Source organism: Ixodes scapularis, unplaced genomic scaffold (assembly GCF_016920785.2).
Source record: "Ixodes scapularis isolate PalLabHiFi unplaced genomic scaffold, ASM1692078v2 PGA_scaffold8__174_contigs__length_109621045, whole genome shotgun sequence".
Lineage (NCBI taxonomy): Eukaryota > Metazoa > Arthropoda > Arachnida > Ixodida > Ixodidae > Ixodes > Ixodes scapularis.
This window is the reverse complement of record NW_024609883.1, coordinates 84,433,659-84,447,890: the sequence shown is the minus strand read 5'-3', so window position 1 is coordinate 84,447,890 and position 14,232 is coordinate 84,433,659. Positions and strand designations below refer to the sequence as shown.

Here is a 14,232-nt window from a genome sequence, read left to right as displayed (position 1 = left end):
CACTATTGACACCGCCACAACGCTGACAACGCCACCAACAGCAAAACTCATAACCACGCCAGCATTGCTACGTCACGAATGCAGGAAATTTTTTTTTTCTTCTGTTTTTTGTTTTTTTAGATATCCCATGATGCATCGCGCTCTCCGTTCGCTTCTCTCCAAGCACTTGCTCGAATGCACCGTTTCGAACGAAAAATATGGATCGACACGCGGCCCTGACGTCGCGCCGCTGCGGTGGCGTTGTCGACGGCACTGTGCATGCGCAGACGCTTCACTTCATGCGAATTTGGTTTCTGCGCACGCGCAGTGCACACACCTGGTGTGGGCGAACGCGGGCTTGTTTGAAAGCAGCGTGTCGGTCTATAGCCAGTCATTCAAAATACAAACCTGCGATTATCATTTACGGTTATTATCCGTCATGCTTGACTCATTTCCGAACGAAATTTGAATATTTAAATTTTCGTTTCCGTACCCCTTCAAAAACTTCTAGTTGGCAATTCAGCATCCCCTAAAGCAAAAGCACTGATCGCTCTGTGAATCATTTTGTCTTGCAGATAAGCGTGCATTCCGGTATAGTTCCAGCATTACCCGTTACTTTTGCACTTTTGTTTTTATGTGGCACTTTTGTTTATTTTGCGTCAATAAAAGATTAACAATGTCAGTTGTGCCGTTCATCGTGCTCCCGGAAAAACCTTATCTCTTTGGTAAAACATAACGTAATCATCCGCCATTTTCTCCGAAACGATTTACCGCAGCGCGATCGAACTTGTACACCAATGGCTGGTCGCCCCTCGCAGCTCCCGGAAGCCGGCCGTCGAGCCGGCCCTCTAGCCGACCCTCGAGCCGGCCATCTAGCCGGCCGCCAAGCCGTGCCAACAGCGACCTGTCCGCGGACAGCATGGAGGGCTACCGCAGCCAGCGGCGCACGCCGTCTGCCACGCGGCAGCGCACCCCTAGCGGCTCTTCGCAGACGGGCACCAAGACTCCCGGAGGAGCCGCCCAGACCAAGATCCCGACGCCACGCCGAACCACGCCGACGTCGGCAACCAAGGGCGGGAGCCTGGACTCCGAGGTCAAGCAGCAGCGCGAGAGGTGGAAGTAGACCTTGCGCCCCACTCTGAAAGGCCCCACGAGTCCAACAATCCGCCGGACCGTCCCTCGATCCCACGAGCACATAATCAAGAAAAAGAGAGGCGGGATTAGTCCAAACGCGCGGAGGAAGAAGAAAAAAAAATGGCTTGTGCTCTCTCGCTTTAAACCACGCTTTTAACCGCGAAAGAAAAACGGAACTAGGAAAGGCGTGTGGCGCCGTTGTCGCTGGCACTACTTAAAGACGAGAGAAGTCGCTTTTTGAAGAGTTTGTGCATTGCCCATGTTTCACGTGTTCTTGTTTTTCCTAATTTTGTTGTTGACACCTTAATTATTTTTTTAATATATATATATTATATATATATATCGCTCTCACATGTCCTCTTATTTAATGCTGCGCGCTTTCGAGTCTAGAGGTAGCAGCAAATGACAACGCAAGTACTAGGAACGTTTGTGCATGTACATAGTGTTTTGTGTTTTTTTTTTGTGAAAACAAAAAAGCCGTACCCCCCGTTGCTTACTGCACTAGTCGAATCGAAGTTTGCAATGCTTGCGGCTTCCCTGTCTCGCGCGCGGGAAATGTTGGCACCCGTTCAAACATTCCGACGTCGAGAGATCATTTCATTTTTTTTTGAGTAACTGTCGCCCCTTTAGGTTCTTTGAAACAAGCTTGCCTACGAGCATTTTGCCTGCCACTATCGCGTTTTAGTAAAAGTCTTTGTTCGAAGCAAAAATAAAAAAGACTGCTTTTCTCGTTTTTTCGTTGTGTCGACCTCGTTGTTACTTTAGGTCCTTAGGGTTCATGACGACCAAGTCTTTGTCTCTTTCGTTTTAGCCTTTTGAAATACACAGGAAAAACGAGGATGAATTGCACGTTACTCTGGTTGCGTCACTTTACATTGCTTTCGTAGGTCCTGTTCTGGCTCCTCACTCTAGAACAAAAAATTATAGAAGGTTTTTTCTTAGAACTAACGATTATTTTTTTAGTTTGTTTCTAAAGAGGTTGGAAGAGGGTAAAGATGGATCCCTCTTTTTTATTGTGTTGTATTAACCGAATTTGAACTGTTATGTTTTTATATGGTTTTCAATAAAGAGACTATTAACTCTGACTGCCCACTGTGTCATTCAGGCCAGCTAGCTTTGCTGGACATCCTATTTTTCCTCCCTTCTTTCCACCAAGTCATTTGTGCATGAGCATAGTATTCCTATGAGGAATTAAGGGGAGGCACGGCCTATGGGGGTCTGATTTTTAAATACTTTGTCGACTGCCATACTCCTGCACTTTGTCGAGTGCAGAAATGTGGCGAACGCTCGTGCTGCATCACTGGGACATCCGGGGCATTGTCCTTCAGGACACAAGCGTAGGAGTTTGTCAGCTGCTTAATTTTTACATTCGTCAGCTTGCCCCGTCTACCAAGGCCTTTCTTGGCCTTCTTCAGAGCATCCAGGCCAGCATACATACACTTTGCAACATGGTTGATGCAGTCTTCTTTTTTCACTTTCTTGTCATACAGACCGAGGCTAGCAACCTTCGAAAACTCTGTGCTGTCACCATTACAGAGGACAGTGGTATACTGCACTTTGTGTCGTTCCACAGAACGCCCAAAAATACTGATGCAGCTTCCACTTCCATTGCACGAGGAGACCACCGGAAATTCTTTTGGCAGTCGGGGTCGTGGCTTTCAAATCATTCTTCATATTCGTTTTGGACCTCGAGTGCAGCCCTGGCAGCTTTGTACGCCGTAGTCGAGCACCAGGCCGCCATTCGGTTCCACGCCAACACTAAAAAGTGGGAGGTGGCCACATTTGTGCCAAGTCATGTCGTACGAAATGCACGCATTTGACAGTTTGTCGTCTTCAGACATCTCCGCTTTACGTATGGACCGTGCTCTCTATCCCTCTGCTTGTGGCCTTTGTTGTTGCGTCATTCACTTTTGTTGCCATCTTCTGGGAAGACTTCGGGCATGTCGGTGGAGGTGCGTTCATGCCGGAAAAAAGGTTTGAGAACTTGGTGAAACCAATGCCGCAGTCGTGTACAGCAAGTCCGATATGCGTGGAAAGTTCATTGTGGCCGTCCCTCGATCCCACGAGCACATAATCAAGAAAAAGAGAGGCGGGATTAGTCCAAACGCGCGGAGGAAGAAGAAAAAAAAAATGCTTGTGCTCTCTCGCTTTAAACCACGCTTTTAATCGCGAAAGAAAAACGGAACTAGGAAAGGCGTGTGGCGCCGTTGTCGCTGGCACTACTTAAAGACGAGAGAAGTCGCTTTTTGAAGAGTTTGTGCATTGCCCATGTTTCACGTGTTCTTGTTTTTCTTAATTTTGTTGTTGACACCTTAATTATTTTTTTAATATATATATATTATATATATATATCGCTCTCACATGTCCTCTTATTTAATGCTGCGCGCTTTCGAGTCTAGAGGTAGCAGCAAATGACAACGCAAGTACTAGGAACGTTTGTGCATGTACATAGTGTTTTGTGTTTTTTTTTTGTGAAAACAAAAAAGCCGTACCCCCCGTTGCTTACTGCACTAGTCGAATCGAAGTTTGCAATGCTTGCGGCTTCCCTGTCTCGCGCGCGGGAAATGTTGGCACCCGTTCAAACATTCCGACGTCGAGAGATCATTTCATTTTTTTTGAGTAACTGTCGCCCCTTTAGGTTCTTTGAAACAAGCTTGCCTACGAGCATTTTGCCTGCCACTATCGCGTTTTAGTAAAGGTCTTTGTTCGAAGCAAAAATAAAAAGACTGCTTTTCTCTTTTGTTCGTTGTGTCGACCTCGTTGTTACTTTAGGTCCTTAGGGTTCATGACGACCAAGTCTTTGTCTCTTTCGTTTTAGCCTTTTGAAATACACACGAAAAACGAGGATGAATTGCACGTTACTCTGGTTGCGTCACTTTACATTACTTTCGTAGGTCCTGTTCTGGCTCCTCACTCTAGAACAAAAAATTAGAGAAGGTTTTTTCTTAGAACTAACGATTATTTTTTTAGTTTGTTTCTAAAGAGGTTGGAAGAGGGTAAAGATGGATCCCTCTTTTTTATTGTGTTGTATTAACCGAATTTGAACTGTTATGTTTTTATATGGTTTTCAATAAAGAGACTATTAACTCTGACTGCCCACTGTGTCATTCAGGCCAGCCAGCTTTGCTGGACATCCTATTTTTCCTCCCATCTTTCCACCAAGTCATTTGTGCATGAGCATAGTATTCCTATGAGGAATTAAGGGGAGGCACGGCCTATGGGGGTCTGATTTTTAAATACTTTGTCGACTGCCATACTCCTGCACTTTGTCGAGTGCAGAAATGTGGCGAACGCTCGTGCTGCATCGCTGGGACATCCGGGGCATTGTCCTTCAGGACACAAGCGTAGGAGTTTGTCAGCTGCTTAATTTTTACATTCGTCAGCTTGCCTTGTCTACCAAGGCCTTTCTTGGCCTTTTTTAGAGCATCCAGGCCAGCATACATACACTTTGCGACATGGTTGATGCAGTCTTCTTTTTTCACTTGTCATACAGACCAAGGCTAACAACCTTCGAAAACACTTTGCTGTCACCATTACAGAGGACCATGATATACTGCATTTTGTGTCGCTCCACAGAACGCCCAAAAATACTGATGCAGCTTCCACTTCCATTGCACAAGGAGACCACCGGAAATTCTTTTGGCAGTCGGGGTCGTGGCTTTCAAATCATTCTTCATGTTCGTTTTGGACCTCGAGTGCACCCCTGGCAGCTTTGTACGCCGTAGTCGAGCACGAGGCCGCCGCTCGGTTCCACGCCAACACTAAAAAGTGGGAGGTGGCCACATTTGTGCAAGTCATGTCGTACGAAATGCACACATTTGACAGTTTGTCGTCTGCAGACATCGCTTTACGTACAAACTGCGCTCTCTATCACTCTGCTTGTGGCCTTTGTTGTTGCGTCGTTCACTTTTGCCATCTTCTGGGAAGACTTCGGGCATGTCGGTGGAGGTGCGTTCATGCCGGAAAAAAGGTTTGACACCTTGGTGAAACCAATGCTGCAGTCGTGTGCAGCAAGTCCGATATGCGTGGCAAGTTCATTCTGGCGAGTGTCACCGATGTTGGACGACTGGGGTGCGCTCGGCACCACTTCACGCGACGATAAACCCCAGAAGCGCACCTTTGCCACGTTCCTTTAGTGCCAGGCAAGACCCTGCACACCGTGGGCACGGCAGAGCTCCCACCAAAGTCCTGATGCAAGAAACTTTGATGAGCAAACAATAACCTTCGAGTTTGCTGCTGTCGTCTAGGCCTGGCGGCCCTCCGGAGCACTCTTCCTGTCCTAGCATTTCTATCTTGTGCTCAATCCCGATCAGCTCATCTTCCTTTGGGGTGTCAGGAATTAAGAGGCGACAGAAGCATTGACTGTCCCGCGTGGTCCATGTCTTCAGGCAGTGATGAACGAGGATGTTTTCGCGAGGGTTCTCTCTCCTTAACGCATGGCATGAACAACAAGCTAGGGCGTGAACTAAAGAGAAAGAATTGCTCTTCCGAGGGGACTCGCGCATCGTAGGAAAGAGTTTTCTCTTTCCACCTTGACATTTTATGACTGAGTGATAATATCCTGTCTTGTCAGCCATTGCAATAGCAGATATCCAATTTAAATGAAGCTGGCAAAGACTGCAGAGTCGTAACTATGTGCATTCTAAACTAAACATAAAAGAAACTTCCAAGCCCTAGACTTGTAGTTGACTTTTCACTATTTAGTTTTAAAGTGAAATAGCTTCTCGCATCTTGTCTGTCCCTGTGGCAGTTCTTGTGGTAGTATACATTCCAAGCAGCTTGTGTAATCTTTGAACCTTATTGTGTCAAGGCAGTTGGGCGAGTACAAAGGTCACGATGTGATTTTTAGTGGAGTGAATATAAGTGTGCTCTTTCTATTTTTAAGTCTGCTCCAAATATATCGAACTGCCACATGCTTGTAAACTTTGTTGGTATCTTTGAAATGCTTGCCAACAAAGACAGAAAGAGGAAAAAGCATGTTTGCAGAAGCCACAGTTACATATGGCATAGTTGAAATCTTCGAGCAGCTACTGTCTACCTGGCAAAGGTACCTTGCAGTAATGTTTTTTTCTTCCTTTTGCGCATGTAACATCTCTGGGAGCCGTCGCCTTCCCGTGATGTTCAGTTGTGGAGGTTGTGCATCATTCGTGCCACGTGTGTGCCTACAACTGTCGCTGCTTTAAATTAAATGTCGGCTTTGTGTTATCATGTTGGCGTCCCTCGCAAGGTCTTGTATATTAATGCCCGGTTTAAATGACACGTGACATTTGATTTGTTTTGTTCGTTGTCGCATTACACAACAAGAGGAGTGGTCACCCGATCACCAAAGTTGTGTAAAGCCTTTTACCCGACATTGAGAGGGATGAAAACAAATCCAAGGACGATGGGTGCACATGTCCTAATATGCCCCAACCTGGAAGTTGTCCCAGTAGGTTGTCAAGTAACAGAAGCTGTTGCATTGGTAAAGTATCAACAAAGGGATCGCTCGTAGTCGTTTCTACCGAAGCATCCAATCATTTCCCTACACACCCCCCTTGTTTTCCTGAAGGCACCCCCTTAATTTGCAACGACTTCTCTATTCTCGTTCCCCCCCCCTCCGCTTAAAAATTTAGACACCCCCCTAATTGCATTTCCTGGGGAAACCTCTGGAAGCATTCACGTTCATGCAACTTTATGTGAATATTTTAGTAGGCACATGCAGTCTGCCATGAAGTGCACCACCGGTGGCAATCAGTTCATCGAACGACGTTTCATTGACACGTGATGTTTCGTCGACAGCTCAAATTAGCATTTTTCTGTAATAAGCTGCAAGACTGTCGCCGCGAGGCGGCGTGTACGGGTCGGTCAGGTGGGTCAACATTTTTGTAATAAGCAACTGCAGAGTGTCGTCACGAAGCGGCGTGAATGTAGGGGGGGGAATGGAGGCGGGGAGGGTGAAATGCGCACCCCAGTGATATATGCATGATGAAACGTCCCTTCAGCGTGCAATTCGCGTAACGAGCATCGATGAAACGTTTGTGTCAATGAAACGTGTATCCATGAAACGTGTCCATGAAAAGTTGTCCACGAAACATACTTCCACGAAACGAGTTTCGATGAAATGATGGGGACCCGTGCACCACTCCACCCTTAAAACTGCCTCGTCCAATTTTTCGGCTCTCGTACGAAACGGGGGTTCCACAACATCCAACAAAGTGCCTACGTGGTGCAGACCTATGCAGAAGGGATCTATTTATATTTCATCAACCCCTTACTTTTTTACCACGACTTGAATGGGCAGAAGAAATTAACTTTGTTTCACCTTATGATGAACCGCAGCGGACGCTACTATCTTCACGTGACTTCGCACCCCGCGCGTCACTGCCTTGGTTGCAGCGGTTGCAGCGCCTCTCCTAAAGATTGCGTGACACGCTGCATGGGATTGGATTGGAGGGCTCGTGGTGTCCGCTGCAGCCCGTCGTACCGCTGCGGTACGACGGACCGCTGCAGTACGATGTTTGTCTGTTCCGCTGCGGTACTTTGTTTGTCTGTTCTTTGAGGAAATCAAAGAACAGACAAACAAAAAGTTAGGGCGTAGTTGAGCTGGTGAAAGTGTGTTGTGTTGTCCTGCGTCTATTCCCCAGTCTCAGGGGTCTATCTTAAATCAAAGAACAGTTATTTTCACGAGAGGCGTCAGAATAAAGAAATTGCAAGTTTCCCGCCGTCTCTCCTGTCCAACCAGAAAGAGGCCCGTCTGCGTATGTACGAGTATGTGTAGTACAAAGGTTCACATAGTAGGATTTGTCGATTGGTGTGCCAGCTGCGCCATGGCGGCTGGTGGCAATTGTTGCAGTCACCCACTAGTGGCCTAGGAGGGCTGGCACGCGTGGTAGGCACGCAACAGGACCAACAGTTTTGTCGTGACTGTGCGACTGTGTATCATTTTTGTGTTCACAACTGTTGAACAAAGAGAGAAAGAAGCGAGAGGTGCTAGAGGAGGCCTGGCAAGGTCAGCTGGAGGAGGTGAAGGCCATGGAAAAGTCCAACAAAGATAAACATATGAAGCAATGGAATGGCAACTGGAGGTGAAGTTAACAAAGGAGAAGCAACGGCGAGAGGCGGTGGTAAAGGAGCTAGAGAGGGTGGGACGTGAGCTGCAGAAGATGAAGAGACAGGGGACGGAGGGAGGAGCAGTTGACGTAGTGCCTATGAGCGAAAGGGCAGAGGACGTAGACACTTGTGCGGTGGCAGAGGCAACGAGGCCGTTGTACAGTATGGTGGTGCAACAGCAGACCGCTATTCCAGCAGCCGCCAAACCTGCGATGCAGGAAAAACAAAAGGGAAGGGGGCAGAGAGAGTTGATCTCGAATGTGTCTAGATGCACAAAGCGGGGATCACCAGCAGAGTCGGGGGAGATAGGAGAGTAAAAGTTGCACCCTTCCAGGCAGACGGATGAAGGAAATGATGGACACGGCAGTAAAAATGTTGACTTTGAACAAGGGGGAGGATAAAACATAGTTGGTGCTGTGTGCACATCTGTGGTGCCTGCGTAATTACCGTTAAGGTTTGCTGACTTCGCCACTTCGCTGTCTTTGTGCTGCTTTGTGTCAAGACCACGTGGTCAAGCGAGATCGGAGACTGGCCAAACCATGGAGAACCGAACTTCTAACCTCCTTGGGCCAAACTCTCCCCACATACGACTTTGGTCCGAACTAGTGCCGCCAAATAAGCTACGCTTCCTTCCTTCTTGCTTCAAAGTAACGACACTTAGTTATCTAAAGGTTTTTTCTGAAATCACAGGAAACGCTTTTCCTTTCTCCACAAATGTTTAAACAGTTCGCGACAGAGCAAACATGAGCTTCCTAACACCGAATAAGTCGCACTTCTGAATCATGACGACCGTCAGTTGCGTCTGCTCTCTTGGTCTGCTCTGCTCTGCAGAAGCACCAAAATGGCGGCGCCCACAACAATGTCGGGGAACAGAGTGGCTCTGATTATAATGCAATTAAATGCAAAGCTGCAAGCGAGCAGAGTTCGAGCAACAGATTCTATTCTTCCATATTTTCGCATGATCATAATTAAAAATTAACATCACGTGCAGCATATTTTCAACCATGAAGAGTTACTAATTTTAACTCTTACCGCTTATTCATGGCCTCCGAGACGTTTATTGTAATAACTCAATGCTCCGAGATCTTCACGAATCAGGATCTCGGAGGCCAACTGCTTCTCGCTACTCTGGTTGGCTAAGAGAGCATGTCGAGCAAACGTATTAACCAACCCAACCAACCAACGCAACCAACCCTCTGTTTGCATCTGGTGCACAGCACACCCTGGCTCTGCTTTGATTAGCATCCGTCCATTCATTCATCCGGCCAGCGCGAGATTGGCCAGGATTGGCGGGCTCGCGAATGCAGTGGAACGTAGGGTTTTAGCGTTTTAGTGTTGTGTTGACTGTGTCCTCCTGTGTGCACGCACATCTGCGGTGCCTGCGTTATGGCCTGATTACCGTTTTGTTCGCTGACTTCGCCGTCTTTGTGCTGCTTTCTGTCAAGACCACGTGGTTAAGACGAGCGCCTCGAGGATGACCCGCAAAGGTTATGGCGCGTAGACGTGAGATGGAGCTTTGACGCTTCGACACGCCTGTTCTATTTGGAGGCCTTGTCTACTCTTCGCTACCTGTTGGAAATTGGAATCAGTTGGAAGCGACGGCAAGCGCTGTTGCGTCCCGTAAGTATCAGTTGCTTTTGACAACTCATCGGGACATGTCACGTAAGGCGCATAACTAGGAATAAAAAAGAAAAAAAAAAAAAAAAAGAAGGTATTTGAGACGGGGGACGGTCCAGCTAGCTAACGGCCGCAAACTAGGTAACATTTACCTCATTTCGAGCGAGAGAAGGGCTTACTTACCCGCATGAAGCCGGTTGTTTTGTCCGTGACATAAGCGCTGACAAGGCTGCTGACGCGAGCGTATGGCTTAACCTTGCGTTTCATTTGCATGCACCGTTATGAACTTTACTTTTTCCAGGAGAGCTACCTAAGGTGCCTCAGAAAGACGAGTCCCATGCTCGTGCAGCGACACATTTCATGATGGTTCGAACTGAAAAGTGATGACCGTGATTAATTCGCCCTAGGACCTCCCGAAAGCTAGCGTTCTGCCGTGCTTTCTACTTACGAGCGTCCGCACAACTTTTATCAGGCAATCCTATTATGCCGTTCCTTACACTCCCCTCCTAACACAGACGCCCCGGGTCTCATCGTTTCGTCGAAACACCTTTCGTGAACACACGTTTCGTCGACAATCCGATGTTTCGTGGAAACTCATTTTGTAATGCTCCTGCGACGTCTTGTCAATATTCTTTTTTTTTTTTTTACTAAGTGAATTTGATTGCATTGCTGGCTTCATTTTATTTGTTGAAAGTCCGGATCGAACCAAAGCGCACTTACCCAGGTGGCTCCGATATGGCAAAAACAAATTCACTAGCCCAAATCCTAGGCTTCCAAGCAGACTGTGCCAGTGCAACCTTGGGCCTGACCGAGCTTGCACTAGGCCTCATAGAAACTGCCAAGGGTTTGGCAATCTAGGCTACCATTCAGATGCCGGCGAGCGAGGTGATGTGCAAGGAAAGACTCTTTTGATGAAACGTCGTAAAACATGTCGACAAAACGGTCTTGTTAAAATCTTGCTCGACGAACTGATTGCCACCACCCTGTCACGCATTTCCTTTGTTTTGCAAATGGTGCATTACCAACCTCTATGAACGGAGCATTCTTCAATCAATTTCTAACCTGATGAGGACAAAATGATGTGTTTGTTATGTGCTGTTGGGTGAACTGATGCCCAATTTTCCCCTCTTTTTTATAATTTCAGCAGCATAATGGGCAGAAGAGGCCTGAACCTCAGGGCTTACGCTGCTCACGTCAGCAAACTGTTGCCATTTGAGTGGACTACCAAAAAGATTCATGCGAGCCTCTGCAACACAAGAAGCCCCCAGACTTCGCGGAAGATCAACCTTAACCAAAGCTGCACCGAGAGTGACAGCCAGTGCTGCCACATTCTCGACAATCTCACCTTGTGGAATGAATTTCTCTGCCTCTGGCACATGGAGCTGAAGGAAGTGGTGCCGGGTGAGTTGGGCATCGAAGTCTTGAATGGTGGGCGAGTGGATTTTGCCATGGAAGCGCAAAACAGCTATCCTCTGGTGCTCCTTCATTGGTTGTTGAAGGAACACCACTGTGTGAAAACCCTGAAGGTCCAGAGTTCCATCTTTCAGAGATACTCGCAGCTTCTCTTTGACGCCATACATCTGAATGTTGGCTTAAAAACTCTGGAGTTGCAGGGCTGTCACAAAAGTGGAAGAGACTTCTTTAACCAGACGGACAAGGGTTCACAGCATTTGGTAACTACCCTCGGCACCTTGGTTCGACTCCAAGAACTTGTACTTAGGGACGTAATTCTGTCGAAGGAAGCGGTTGGTCTTCTTGGAGCTGCTGTGGAGAGCATCTCTTTAAGGTCGTTTACGTACGTGAGATCCCACAACTTTGGAGAGTTCTACAGTCTTATGCCCCAAGAAAGTGCAGTGTTGCTGATAGAGAGCTTCAAGCGCAGCAAGAAGCTCAGAGAGCTGGACATCGACCACTGTTGTCTTCACGACAAGTCTTGCGAAATGTTTGCGGAGTATCTAGCAGGAAATGACACTCTTCAGAAGCTCACCATTCACATGGTTTCGGTGTCTGGGCATCGGCTGGAAGAGCTGGCACCTTTGCTTTGTGCACTTGAAGAAAACAAGGTTCTTCAGACATTTCGGGTCATTGGCTACCCCAATTATGAGCTTCAGCGGGATCGACTTTCTGGCACAGTGACCGCAAACAGAGGTCTCCGAAGTTTACTTGCAAAAAGCGCAACAATACCAGACCTGATAAAGAACAACTGTGCTCTGCTCAAGCTGGATGCTGCGAGTGCAACCATAAAAGACATGAAGCCATTGGCAGAAGCAGTTTGTGTCAATAAGACAATGCAGAAGCTTAGTCTTAATTGGTTGGGACTGTCCCTCTGTGACACTAAAGAATTCTGTACTGCACTGGCAAAGAATGAATCTCTCAAGTTGGTTATAATGAATAACATTGATGAAGAGTTGGTGGACGGTGTCTACAAGGTCCTGAGAGAGACAGGAACAGAGCAGAGGGTGAGGCTTGCAAGCATCATCAGGAGTGCCTTGGTTCTGCAGACGACCTTGGAGAACTGCTGCGAGTTGACGGAGGTCTGCTATTGTGCTGCGTTCCGTAACACCACCGGTAGTGATAGTGAGTCCTTTGCTGCAGAAGATGATGACAGCCACGAAGATAGCAATAACAGTGCAAGTGAAGAAGATAGTGAGTGTGTCCGGGACAATCCTGAAGATGGTCATGCCAAAAATGATGGAAACAACAAAGATGATGATAATATCCTAAAAAAAGCTTGTGGGGAAACTGGTGGAGCTAGTAAAACAGAGGGTAACATCCCAAAATTTGATGACGAGGAAGCTAATGGTGGCACGTCATCCGATGATGACCTTGATTTTGACTATGATGGGCACGAATACTACGATGACCATGATGATATGTTGAGGTACTATTATGACGGTGATGTCTACGAGCACTACGGGCACTACAATGACATGGACTATTATGACAGTGATGAAGGGGATTACTTTTATGATGACGACGATGATGACAGCGACATTGATTACTTTTACGACTTTGAGCATATGGACAATCTAAGGGATGCCGAGGAGGTTGCTCCAGAAATCCCTGCATTTCGCTGCCTGAGCCTGTGTAACCATCTGGATACACTGGTTATCGTCGTCAACGAGAGGATGTGCGAGGAGCGTGCGGGACTTCTCTCGCAGTTCTTGTCGTGGACAAAGACACTGAAGAGCACCACTTTGAGCTTCCCAACAACTGAGCCGTCCACACAGATGCTTCTGGATGGACTGTCATCCAACACAAGCATCTCGGCCCTAGAGTTGGGGTACTGGCGTTTCAAGCAGCGTCACGCCGAAGACTTCGCACAACTGCTGAGGAAGAATGAGACCCTGAATAATCTCGTGCTCCATGACATAAAAACAAAGTTGATACTCCAAGAGCTCTCAAACTACATAGAAGACAACAAGTTTCTGGTCAGCTTACACGTGGATGACGGAGGCTCCTTTACTCAGAAGCCGTGGATGTTTAAGATTCTGGATGTACTGCGGCGGAACTCGTCCTTGCTGCAGTGTGCAGTCCACTTCGTCATGGGCAACCATGGCAAGCGGTTTGGGGAAGCATTTGAACAGATGTTTCGGAGTAAAGCATTGCTGAAGAAGGTCCAAGAACTTGCCAGTGAAACTGAGTCTGGTGCCTTGGAAAGGATCCGGAGTGGCAAGAGATACCTTGACATCAACTTTTTGACCGTGGCCGGTGTCGTCAAGGGCATGGTGGTTTGCAACAAGGGCGATGGAAGACGCATCAGGCTGGATCAGATCGGGGAGGACAACTGGCTTCGGGTGCGGTCGTATCTCAAGTTGGCAGACATCAAGGAGAAACTGGAGGTGCCACCTTTGCAGGGTCCGAGGAGGAGAAGACGGGGTCATGCTCGCAGGAGAAAGCTGAAAGCCTAGCTTGGTACTATTGCAGTGCATTTTCTTTTTGTTTTCTGTAAACATTTGTTTTGTACTCCTGTTTCAGTATGTTTTGGTTTTGTAACATAGATTTTGTGCTAACTCCGAGACGGGCGGTTTGAGTGCCTAACTTGAGATCTGTTGTTAGATCTCTTCCATCTCTTGATTGCTGTAGGTGTTGCATCTAATAATGCATTGAGCCCAACGTTTTTTTGTGTTATTTTAACATTAACATGCACATTCAGGTGTGTGTACTCCGGAGAACAAAATGTATGTCTTAAAACCCACAGCGTCTATCATAGATCCCATTCAGTGTAACAAACTTGCTCTGAAAGGCAATTTTTTTTTCTTACTTTACAAACCTTTTGTAGTTTGCTGAACATGTTTATTATTTTTGCTGTACTAAATATTGAGCAGAAGTGTTTTGATCTGGTCTGAGTAATAATAAAAATGCCAGTTTGTACTAGTAATGTCTTTTGAAACCAGAATACTCATTCTTTGT

At 47.0% G+C, this 14,232-nt stretch overlaps 2 protein-coding genes across 3 annotated transcripts in view; both read left to right on the top strand.

Moving 5' to 3' along the window:
- Positions 1–2,198, top strand: part of LOC8031391 — a 245,941-nt gene extending 243,743 nt beyond the window's left edge. Inside the window, exon 82 of the mRNA XM_029981965.4 lies at positions 798–2,198. Coding sequence (XP_029837825.3) covers positions 798–1,102 — 305 coding nt within the window. The 3' untranslated portion in view covers positions 1,103–2,198. The remainder of the gene's footprint in view (positions 1–797) is intronic.
- Positions 2,199–9,458: 7,260 nt separating this feature from the next.
- Positions 9,459–14,194, top strand: LOC115315498. 2 transcript variants are annotated; one of them, XM_029974640.4, is made up of 2 exons: positions 9,459–9,822; positions 10,964–14,194. In XM_029974640.4, exon 2 carries the CDS (start codon positions 10,971–10,973, stop codon positions 13,728–13,730), a length of 2,760 nt encoding a protein of 919 aa, XP_029830500.1. In that variant the 5' UTR covers positions 9,459–9,822; positions 10,964–10,970; the 3' UTR covers positions 13,731–14,194. The 2 variants fall into 2 exon arrangements, with proteins under 2 accessions (XP_029830500.1, XP_040074616.1); XM_040218682.3 differs by having other exon boundaries at positions 9,475–9,822; positions 10,967–14,194.
- The last annotated feature ends 38 nt before the right edge of the window (positions 14,195–14,232 follow it).

Bases quoted from the DNA above. Each gene is read 5' to 3' on its own strand.
- LOC115315498 (XM_029974640.4), top strand. From the start codon at position 10,971: ATGGGCAGAAGAGGCCTGAACCTCAGGGCTTACGCTGCTCACGTCAGC.